This window comes from Danio aesculapii, chromosome 7, assembly GCF_903798145.1.
Source record: "Danio aesculapii chromosome 7, fDanAes4.1, whole genome shotgun sequence".
In the NCBI taxonomy this organism is placed as follows: domain Eukaryota; kingdom Metazoa; phylum Chordata; class Actinopteri; order Cypriniformes; family Danionidae; genus Danio; species Danio aesculapii.
In genome coordinates, this window is record NC_079441.1 from 34,032,168 (window position 1) to 34,044,229 (window position 12,062).

The window sequence follows — 12,062 nt, forward strand, 5'->3', positions numbered from 1 at the left end:
TTGAATTAAAGAGATGAAGCTGACTGTAGCCCAGTTTAAGAGAATTTGAGCACTAAAACAACACAGGACATCTGTTAACATTTACACATATTTTTAGAACAGCAAAATACAGTATTTTATTCATTTAAATTCATATCCAAAAACAACTTCATTCACTATTAATTATGTGGACTAATATTTTGTGTTCATGCGCACAGGCAAACTTCCCCACCTAATTCATAATAAAGTTACACACATGAATATGTTCATATTTGTATGTCATAGTGGAGTATTTTAAATATAAGTCATTTGCATGACTAATCATGTCTATTCATTTGCATGACTAATCAACCACGCACACATGATGTCCAGATACATGTAAGCTTCCCTTTCAGCCTTTCCTCACTCATCAAGCACATGACTCTTGCCTGATTTTTGAGCAATGCCATGTCTTCCACTCACGAAAAACAAAACCAGTTCAAACACAATATATGAACACACACCCAAGATTATAGAACTGTACGTAAATGGCGTTGTTATTCAGAGAAACCTCACAGCTTAAACTTTAACACAGCTTTGGTGATTTATCTGTACACATGCTGATGTCGTGCGCAAACTTGCTTGATTAGTGAATGACCTGTATTTTCACAATATCTAAAAATTAAAAGTAGGACAGTTTATATGATTTGAATGAGTGAATACTGCTGTACCTCTCTGTCTCTCTCTGCACTGGAGAGCCTCATTTGTTTCAGCATCTGTGACCTCTGCTCCATCATCAGTGTCCGCTCATACGTATATGCTGAGATGTCGCTGTCGTGCTACGAATAACAACATTTGACAGAATGAAATTATAATGGCGTATACATTTTTTGTGATGGGCTGGGATATGTGAAGTATAAGTAGTAAAATAGTGTATCGTTTTACCATCTCAACAACTTCCACTTCTGCTTCTAATCTGAGCTGGTACAGGAAGGTTGCCAGATCCTTCTTCATCTGAATACTGTTATCATCCATTTGAGCCACAGTGAAGATTCGCATCTTACATTTACGCCACACCTGAACGACAAGAAAACCAATATAGTCAAAAGATGTAGAACCATAAGATTTTTTATAGTTTTTATAGTGCTGACCAGGCTTTTATTAATTTAATACAAAATATAGCAAAATAAAAAGATTTAAGACAACTTTTCTATATTAATAAATTATCAAATCTATGTAAAAATTTAGTATAGGGATCAATTCTCACTATTAAATGGTTGTTTAATAGCCTGCTGATTATTAAGATATCGGATGTTTTATTTGTAGTTTGTAGACATATTCTGCATGATCATGTTCTACATTCCCTAATCCTACCCCACACCAAAACCCAACTACAACCTTAATAACTATTAATAAGCAGCAAATCAGTACTTTATTGAGTTTTAATTAATGGTTTGTTAATAGCAAGAATTGTACCCTAAAATAAAATGTGGCCCAAATGTATTTTCAAGAGTTCCCACTTAGATATGCTTGGCGTATAAAGCAGGTTTGGCATGCTGTCCCGGGAGAGAACCCTGAGCTCGGAGATATTTGAGCCCAGGGCTCCCGCCTGGTCGATAAGCATATCAGGAGATCCGAGATCAGGTAGGTCTCGAGAGCTCTCCCTTTAGAAAAGGGAGGAAAAGGAGGAGATGGGGTGGAAGGGGGGATTCTTCCAAATGAAGATAGAAGCAGTAGGGAGAAAACGATCCGTTTATAGTAAACTAGGCTCACTCTGATTGGATTATTACTGATTACAGATGAGTGGCCAGACGTGCTCAATCATCTCACGTGCTCCTCTCGAAATTAGTATATGAAACTTCACTCTGTGGTTTTTACAGTCTTTCCTAATTGTTTACATTTTCTGAAAGCATGTCTCAAATTGTCAGAACACACAAATCAAAAAACACACACACATTTGGCAAAGCCCTTGAATTCTCCTGCAAAATCGAACTTTACGTTCAAAACAATGTAATTTCTTTTCAAAATGGTATTTTGTTTTCAAATGACACACACAAACCATCACATGAATAGCCATTTATAAGAACCAGTTGATCACTGATGTGCTTAATGTAAAACATTATGACCACTTCTTCTCCATTTATCATAATGACTTACTGTAAGCCTTTTTTGTTCAGTGTTACGCTTACTACATACAGTAAACAGGCCTACATAATTGTTACACATTGTATAATATTTCAGAATATTGTTTTTAAACAAAACATACAAATACACGGTACCAAATATATTTTACTGTATTTTTCCCTCAAAAACAGCGTACACAGTGTTCATCCCAACCAACACAAAGTTGCACATAATGTGGTCTACATATGGCATCAACAGAAGTATTTACTGAATACAGTTACAGTAAAAAACAACAACAACAAAAACAGCTATACTGCATCCTCTTTTCTGTTTTGGTCTGGCCAAGCAGTGTGGGAAATGTCACCTTGCATGCCGAATCCAGCCATGAAAAGCATCAACTGCTACGACTTGGAGAAGGGGTATACATGTGTGTGTGTGGATTTCGGTCATACACTTTATATCCAATAGGATTGAGGAATGGAGAATATGGAGGGAGATAAGCAACTAAAAACATGGGTGGGCAGTGAACCAGTTATGAAGCAGATTTCTAAATTGCAACTATATGAGACAGGTGTTTACCTATTTGATGAGTTAGTATGCAAAGTAGGGCAAATGACTTTACGATTTTGAATGACAGGGTGTTGCTTGTGAAAACAAGAGATTTTCTGCATGAAAATTGTGCCAAATGCAGAGAATTGTGTGTAGTGTTTTGAAAAAAGTGTGTTTTAAACCTGCAATTTGAGTGTAAAGCCGGAATTGTGCTTGTAGTTTAGCAGAATTGGTTCAGGGGGTTGGTGCATCAGTTACATGTTGTAGTCATTGTGTCTGTAATTGTGTGTAAACAACTAAGAAAAACTGTAAGCTGATTTGAACACAATTACTCCAGTCATATGATTCTTTTGAAATCATTATAATATGCAGATTTACTGTTCAAGAAATGTTTATTATCAATTATGATCATCATCTATAATCTTTGACAAGTCATTTTGTAGGATTCTTTGATCAATAGAAAGATACAAATTATCCTGCACTGGTAAAAAAGTCTTTTAAAAAACACATATACATATATGTACATATTTGTGATAAATTCCTCTGTCTTCTGTTCATTGACAGTGATAGTTTTCACTAGTTTGCACAAAGCTTCTTGGCACCATCTAAGCATTGGCAGTGGTTCACTGAAAACTGTCAATCACTTTCCAGCTCAACCAATAATAAGGGTATGAGGTGTGGCTACTGCTGCAGGCAGACTGAGCCAGAGAGTGTGGGATCGACATGTTACTTAAGAATCTAAATCCTTATAGAGACATTCACAAAACACACAAGTACCGTTAACAGCCAAGCCCCATATAAAACAAATCAACATTATAAATGTAAGGAATAACCCCTAAAGGGATAGTTCACTCAAAAAATTAACATTCTGTCATCATTTACTCATCCTTTACTTTTTAAAAACCCGTTTAAGTTTCTTTCTTCTTTTGAACTCAAAGGAAGATATTTAGAAAAATGCTGAAAACCTCTAACTATTGACTTCCACGCTATTCATTTGTTCTACTATGGAATCCAATGATTACCTGTTTTCAGCTTTCTTCAAAATATCTTGCTTTGTGTTCAAAAGAAGAAAGAAACTCAGAGATTTAGAACCACTTAAGGCTGAGTAAATAGTGAATTCATTTTTGTGTGAACTACCCCTTGAACCCTTGTGCTCTTCATTTCCACTTTAAAATAAAGGTGTTTATATTTTATTAATTTATATTACATATAATTTAATTTGATTTAATTTATAAATCATTATAATTTATATAATATTGGTTAAATGGCTTATTTTAAATCACACTGTTTTTTACCTTGTGTTGTTTGAGAAGGAAAGGCAAAAGCATGAGCATTCCACCGTCATGCACAATCCACCAGACATCAATATATCCATCAGTGAAGCGCTCGTGATTGCTGGGATAGAATGACACATTCTTTGGTACCATCAGAGCCAGGTGTGCAGCTGTGGTACAGCGGACTGTATCTGTGAAAGGGGAATAGATTAACATCAGCCTTTCTCAGGAAAATGTTTGTTCACAGATGATTACAAGCACACATATTTCCAATAAATCTTGCTCTCACTAATAAAGGTTTTCCAAGCCCGTGGGTCTTCACTCTGTCTCCAGCCATATGGCCAGCCCATAACAACCGTATTGTGCTTCATGCCTCCCAGACCACAGGACTGGATGAGGTGCGCAATCCCTTCTCTGACTTTAGAGGCAACCACCACCTGACAGAAGCCCTTCACCCGCTCGATCTCCATCATGTTCTTGATCGCCTGATAGCACAAACATAAAACACAATGTAATATCAGTATCCACTGTTTCCACTTTAATATACAAATGTGGCTTCTTCTCAGGTGAAATAAGACAGTTAGTTAATTGTTTATTTCAATGCCATGCTGGCATTAAAGGCTATCAGGATAGCAATAACAAATAACAATAATACAAAGTTAATAAATAAAAAAACAGAGCAATTAAAATGTTCATTTTTAATTCTAAATATTTTTGGCAAAATCCTATATTAAACAATTTCCTGAGTGAGTATACTTCATTATATATATATATATATATATATATATATATATATATATGTGTGTGTGTGTGTGTGTGTGTGTGTGTGTGTGTGTGTGTGTATGTGCGTGCGTGCGTGCGTGTGTGTGTTTTTTAACATTTATTTTGTTTTGTTTTTAGCATAAAAAAATAAACGGTAACATAAACAGAAAAAGGGCGTGCAAAGGCAATTTCACAATACACAAACATAATACAGTATCACCCAGAAAGTACAAGTAAAAAAAAAAGGGTATGCCAAACCAATCCCGCCTATTATGAGTTACAAGTCAGATTTACTGATGTAAAACCTAATTGGGTTCCAGATCTTAAAACTTATATTTAGTTTGTTTGCTATACCTTATTGCATTTCTTCCATGGGCAACACATAACTTAAGCTTCTAATCCAGGTTTTAAAGACAGGCACATGATCTGACTTCCAATTTTGTAAAATTATTTTCTTTGCTAATATCATACACAAAGATACTTCCTGTGATATATATTTATCTCCCGTTTCTGAGGTGTCTCCAAAAATGCCCAATTTTGGCTCTGGTGACAGATCAATCATACATATTTCAGATATAAAATTAAAAGCGTTCTGCCAAAATGAACTAATTTTATGGCATGACCAGAATGAGTGAGTCAGTGTACCTTCAAAGTTTTTACATTTGTTGCACAATAAGGATACATTTGGGAAAATCTTATGTAATTTTACTTTAGAATAATGAAGTCTGTGGGTAACCTTAAATTGAGCCAGTCTGTGTCTCGCGTTGAAAGAACAACCATGAATTTTGGAAAGATAATCTTTTCATGGCTCATCTGATATCTCTGTATTAAGCTCCTTCTCCCACTCTTTTCTAATTTTGGTGTTTGAATTAACTTTATAATAATAAGTAACAAAAAAGAGACAGTACCTATTTTCTTTTAGGTTGTGTTTTGTTATATTTTCAGGTGTCTAGTGTATGGTTATATTTTCAAAACCAGGAAAAATTTTCCTAGAAAAAACCCTTATTTGTAAATTCATGTAATATGGAAGATCATGTAATATTTAAGATCATATTTTGATTTTAACTGACTAAATGAGCCAAATTTATTATCAACATATAAGACTCTTATATGTACTAATACTTTTTCTTCCCAATGTGAAAATGTGTTGTCTTGAGTTTCAGGAATAAAGGCATGGCTTGAAATTATTGGGCAGGTCAAATAAGTATTTGGGAGGCCGAGAAATAATTTAATCTTTTTTCTATTCTTAAGTGAGTTATTTATCACAAAATTTACATTATAAATTTTTGATTCAACTTTTATTGGACAATTCAATATAGCTTCCAATGATGTTGCCTTACAGGAGGTTCTTTCTAGTAAAACCCCATTCTGGTTCATTATAAATATTAAATTAATCGAATAAAATAATAATAATAATAATTATATATATATATATATATATATATATATATATATATATATATATATATATATATATATATATATATATATATATACACACACATATATACATATATATATATATATATATATATATATACATACATATAATATGAGGAAGTATTTCATGCCACAATATGTATTTATTCATATTTATTACTTTCTGGTTTAAGATCTGATGGACTCTATATATCCATATGAACAGCTACAGTATAAGAACTACAACACCAGAGGATCTGATTTTGATTGCAAATCCAGGATATGGCTGCAGGTTATGAAATCGTGGCGATGCAACAAGCCCACGTAAATCAGGAAAATTCCTTACCTGTTCTGAGGCTTGTGTTTCCCCATAGCATTCCAGGAAGTTTCCCTGAATCACAGATCCTACAATGGTGAGGCCTTTACCTGCCTTCAGCTGTGAGGCAAAGGTCAGCATTCTGGGATATTTTACATGCAGATCCTCATCCAATTTCAGCAGAACCAGCAGCTGAGGCCTATTAACAAGATTCGAGTTTAATCTCATTGTGGGGCAAAAGTATATATAAAATTAGAACTGTGATGCATTATGTCTACATGGAGCATTAAAAGTGACTGTGATTTCATTTATAATGTTACAAAAGTTTTAATCCAAAATAAGTGCTAACAGACACTTTATTATAAACACTCCATGTTCTGGGAAAACATTTAGCAATTCTGAGCGTACTTTATGCAGGTGAGTAGGCTTGACAAACCTACTGTAGAAGACACACTCTCTGTGTGTTTATGTACAGGCATATATGTGTGTGTGTGTGTGTGTGTGTGTGTGTGTGTGCGTGTGTGTGTGTGTGTGTATGTATGTATAAATAAGTGTATTTATGTATTTAAAAAAGCTGCAAAACTAACTTAGATTTATCTATATTGTGCTGCTCTCTGGTGATTTCAAGTGCTGCTTTTATCTTCATTTGTAAGTCGCCTTGGATAAAAGCATAAGCTAATTAATAAATGTACAGTATGTAAATGTGAATGTAACAGTTTATTAAATAAATACATAAATCTTTAAAAATTCACCAAAAAAAAAAAAAAAGATTTGATTCCACAGGACTTTGATTCTGCCTCACAGCAAGAAAATCGCTGGTTCGAGTCCCGGCTGGGCCAGTTGGGATTTCTGTGTAGAGTTTGCATGTTCTCCCCATGTTCATGTGGGTGTTCGCGTGTTCACAGCCCAGACATGCGCTATAGGTGAATTGAATAAACTAAATTAGCCATAGTGTATGTGTGTGCATGTGAGTGTATGGATATTTCCCAGTACTGGGCTGCAGCTGGAAGGGCATCTGCTGTGTAAAATATATGCTGGATAAGTTGGCGGTTCATTCCGCTGTGGCAATACCTGATGAATAAAGGTACTAAGCCGAAGGAAAATGAATGAATGAATGAATGAATGATTAAAAATGTTTTACGATCACCAAATCGCAATATTGGATCATGTGTTACAAAAAATCTTAGAAATGTTCCAGCACAGGAATAAATTAGACTGTAAAATATATTAAGATATTATTCTACAGTTGCTGTCAATCCTAATATTATTAATAATAATAATAATTCACAGTATTATTATTTTTACTGAATTTTTGATGCAGGCTGCATTAAGTTCATAATGGTAATGCAATTACTACTGTATATGGTAATATCAGCGCAAACATCCTCCAGCTTCTCAAACAACTTTGAAGGTGTTCCCCAGTCATTATCAAATTCATTTTCAAAAGTTTTGGATAATGGCCAAGCGTGATATTTAAGTTCAATTTTACTGCAGTGACACTCTGTATATTTCTAGTTTTTTTTGTAAGAATTATTTTACACTGGAACACAAACACAGTTGTCAAACTAAGACACAACCTCCAGTTTTTGGTGTGGGGTGGTCCAGCCTCCAGGCGAAGCAGAGAGTAACGGGCGGCGCTCAAAGACAAACCACGGATTCCATCACCCCATTCCTTCTCTGCTCTAAAACACAAGAAAATACACCAAGCAGAGATTTGGACATCAAATGTGTGCAGCTGCAATTCATCTTCAAGTGCTTTCCAGTGATTTTTATCAATTTAATGGGTGCGATTAAGAAGCACTCACCCCTGATACTCAATGTACTTGTAGATCATTCCGGCAATGCCCATTGCTACAATGGCATAGTACCAAGAGGAAATGAACATAAGGGCTAAACACATACTCATTCCAAGGAAAGACAGAGCCCTGAGAGAGAAAGACAACATATCAGAAAAGACTGCATGATTGTTACAATAGCAGAAATTGTTTTAAAGGGATAGTACAGTCAAAAATTTACATTTAATTATTCATTGACATTTACTTTTGTTTGGTTGAACTCAAAAGAAGATATTTTGAAGAATGTTAGAAACCTGTAACCTTTGACATCCATAGTATGTTTTTACTCTACCAAGGATGTCAATGGTTACAAGTCTTCAACTTTTTACTTTCTTTTGTGTTTAATAAAGATTTAATTTTTGTGTGAACTGTTCCTTTAATAAAGTTCATTTGTAAACAATGGCTGGAAGTGAAAAGTGGAAATCAAGGGATGTGAATTTTGAGTTTGAGACAGTTTGACCTAAATTCAAATGTGACTACAAGAGAAGAATTTCCATAAGTAAGATCAAATGAATGAAATGTACACATACCAATGGTAATATCTGAACCGTGGTCTCCAGTTTGGTGTCCTTAATAGTGTTTGTACTGCACATGCCAAGTTTACAAATAGATAACACATCAGGAAAAACCTGTCAAGTGAACAAGCATACAGTATATACCTATTAAAATAAGTGACCTTTAAAACATGCAAGGTACAAATAATAACATTTTGACATAAAGGAACTGATACCGATGTGGTTGGGTGGTAAATATTTTGCATATAAATATGGTTGCTGTTGATAGCTTGAGCTCAAAATTACACCTATAAAGTGCTCCATCTTTAATTTTATCAACAGAATCTGCTGTATTTGCCATTCAAAATGCACTTCAATGTAAGCTACACTTCCTGTAGTGCATACAGTATTCCAGTAGCTATGCCAAAGTTCAAGATCTGGATCCAAGGAAAAGCAAAATAGCATCATAAAATGTAAAATGTGAGGCTTGAATTCAATGTAAGTTGCTTTGAATAAATACGCCTGCTAAATACGTAAATGCAAATCTCCATTAAATGAACCAGATAATTATTAAACCCAAAATAAAATGCACTGGTTCAGGTTCAATGTGAAAAATAATGTAAAATAATAAATTACAAATGAACGTAAAAATGTAAACTTTATATGCAAATTAAAATGTATTTTATTAGTAAATTGGAATGATTCAGCGTGTGTATATTTGCAGTCTATCCTCACATGGAGAGAATAGGAGCGACCATATCCAGTGATGCAATGAGGATGCCAAGCTCTGCTATGAGTCCCGTCAGCAGCAGAGCCCATGTAGGTTCTCCGTTAGCTTTACCATGTCCAAAGACCTGTGCATGTGCAAACACATAAACAGAGATGGAAAAGCAGTCAGCTGTAAGCATCACATATTTACATTTTAGGAACAACATTTTACATATGACATGCAAATGCATGCTATGATGGCTTTTGTGGTTTTCCAGCCCAGAAAAGGAAGTGAAAATTACATTTCCATCTCTTTGAAAATTTTCCAACTCCTCTGCCTGTTGTTTTAACATGTAAAATTGGTATTATGTGGTATTATGTTAATATGAGGGACATGAAATTAAACACAAGGACATGAAACTAACACTTTGTCACACTTGTCCTGCCATATTGTGTTTATTTATTTAACGAACTATTAAATAGTACATGCATTATTACAGAAATAACCAGTGCTGGTATCTTTTATATGTCATGACATGTCAAAATCAACAGACACAAACACTGGAGAGTTTTAATGCTTCCGAAAAGACAAGATGTCAGCACTGTGAGAGTTTGTGTGTATATATTCTGTGTATTCTGGCTCAGACAAAATACCAATATCTATATCTATCAACCTACATAATTATTATCATCTTATTGTCATATGTCTTATAAGTCAGTAACTGACAAAATTACCACATCAGTGCCCCTCTATGGGAAACACATCTAATTGCATATTATTATTACTTTCATCATCATCATCATCATCATCATCATCATCATTTTTATTATTATTATTATTATTATTATTATTATTATTATTATTATCATTACTATTATCATAATTATTATTATTATTATTATCATTATTATCATCATCACCATCATCATCATCATCATCATCATTATTATTATTATTATTATTATTATTATTATTATTATTATTATTATCAGATCACATTTTTTAGTTACGATGATGTCTTTGTGACTTTATAATCACGCTAAACTGTTCTTTGTATGCAATCATTGCTATAAAAAATTCTGACCAACTGGCGAGTAAATTGCAATTAATAAATTGCCATTGTGAAAATGATGGGGAATGAATAAATACATAAATATTTATTGATCATAAATCAGCAGATGTCTTACTCTTAGAAAAGGAATGATGTTATCTTTAGCGATGGCTTGCAGTAGACGAGGAGCTCCGGTCAGGGACTGAAGACCTGCTCCCACAGTGGAGAAGAAGGAACCAATCACAATGACCCAAGGTGAGGGCCAGGACAGTGTGCCAACCACCAGGTTTTTACTCACTGCATCTCCAAATCTACAGTACAAAACATACACAAGAACGTATTGGACATAACGTGTTTGTTTCCATCTAATGAAATGTTTTGCTGTTTTTTTATACTCTGTAGACAATGACTGACTTATCTCTGAGCACCACACCCTCAATACAGGCCCCGAACAGAACCACAGAGCTAAAATCTGTCAGATGAGTCAAGGAAGTCACAAAAAAAGCTATCTGCTGATAAGAGCAATGGGTATTGTTTTAAATGTAATGTAAGTACTAAAAGCAATAAAGGATACAGACGAGAGAGGTCGTTGTTATGGCCAGAATTGTCCCAATTGGTATAGACTTCTGTGCATCTCTTAGATCTCCAGATCTGTTCGATCCTGCCATAATTCCTGTTTTAGAAACCGAGAGGGAAAAACAGACTAAATTAATACATTTCAAGTGTGAACTAACAGATATAATGAAAAAGATGAGCTCTACATCAAATGCCCCTTAGCAGATTGGTGACTGCATTCTGTCATTTGCGGTCAAGGGAGGAGTCAAACAGAAATTTCAAACGAGATGCTTATTTTTTTCTTCTTTTAGCTAAAAAGGACTATATGTAGCGATATTAATCAGATTATTAATCATTTGGTTTTACTTAAGGTACATATACATATATTGTCATGGTTCTGCTGTAAATGTTCTGTCTGTGTTGTCTATGTTTTATGTGTCTATGCTTGTCTTGTGTCTGAGCACATATGGCTCAGTCTTTGTTTGTGTTTGTGTTCCTTTGTTCCTAACGCATTGTTTCCGTTTACCACACCCCCTTGCCCTCATTCAGTCCTTGTTAGAGTAACTGTCTTCACCTGGTTCTTGTGTGCTTTCCTGCCTTTATATTTGGCTCTCTACCCTCATGTCTTTTTTGATTTTTATTTCATTTAGCTTTCTATAATAATCTACAATTTTAAAAGATTGTTATTTATCTCTTTAAGTTTATTGTATTGCTTTTAATTTCTCTCCTTGTCTGTCTTTGTGTGTTTTCTGTGTTTGTCTTGTCTCTATTGGTTCTTAAATTATTTTGTGGTACTCTCCCATTCACTGATCGATAAGTTTACACAACATTGATGACTTTCGCTGCTGAGATATCCAGAAATGTAAAGGGTCTCCCAGCCTGCTGTCAACTGTGGCTGCCATTGGAACCACTTGGGGGCTCTCCTGCACAACCTACTGTCCTCGCCCTGTTACTGTTTGTTTACCTTACTTCTGTCTGTCAATAAGCCCCGTTAACTCTACATTTGGTTCCTTCCT

At 34.6% G+C, this 12,062-nt stretch overlaps 1 protein-coding gene across 1 annotated transcript in view; it reads right to left on the reverse strand.

Annotated features, from left to right (window-relative positions):
• The window catches only part of slc12a4 (solute carrier family 12 member 4), a 35,366-nt gene that overhangs the window by 7,829 nt on the left and 15,475 nt on the right, over positions 1-12,062 (reverse strand). The window contains exons 10-21 of the mRNA XM_056461772.1: positions 11,066-11,164; positions 10,906-10,963; positions 10,628-10,802; positions 9,467-9,585; positions 8,768-8,866; positions 8,208-8,327; positions 7,980-8,084; positions 6,433-6,601; positions 4,195-4,390; positions 3,927-4,096; positions 904-1,035; positions 690-797 (exon numbers count right to left, since the gene is read on the reverse strand). Of these exons, the coding sequence (XP_056317747.1) occupies positions 690-797; positions 904-1,035; positions 3,927-4,096; positions 4,195-4,390; positions 6,433-6,601; positions 7,980-8,084; positions 8,208-8,327; positions 8,768-8,866; positions 9,467-9,585; positions 10,628-10,802; positions 10,906-10,963; positions 11,066-11,164 (1,550 nt within the window). The remainder of the gene's footprint in view (positions 1-689; positions 798-903; positions 1,036-3,926; positions 4,097-4,194; positions 4,391-6,432; positions 6,602-7,979; positions 8,085-8,207; positions 8,328-8,767; positions 8,867-9,466; positions 9,586-10,627; positions 10,803-10,905; positions 10,964-11,065; positions 11,165-12,062) is intronic.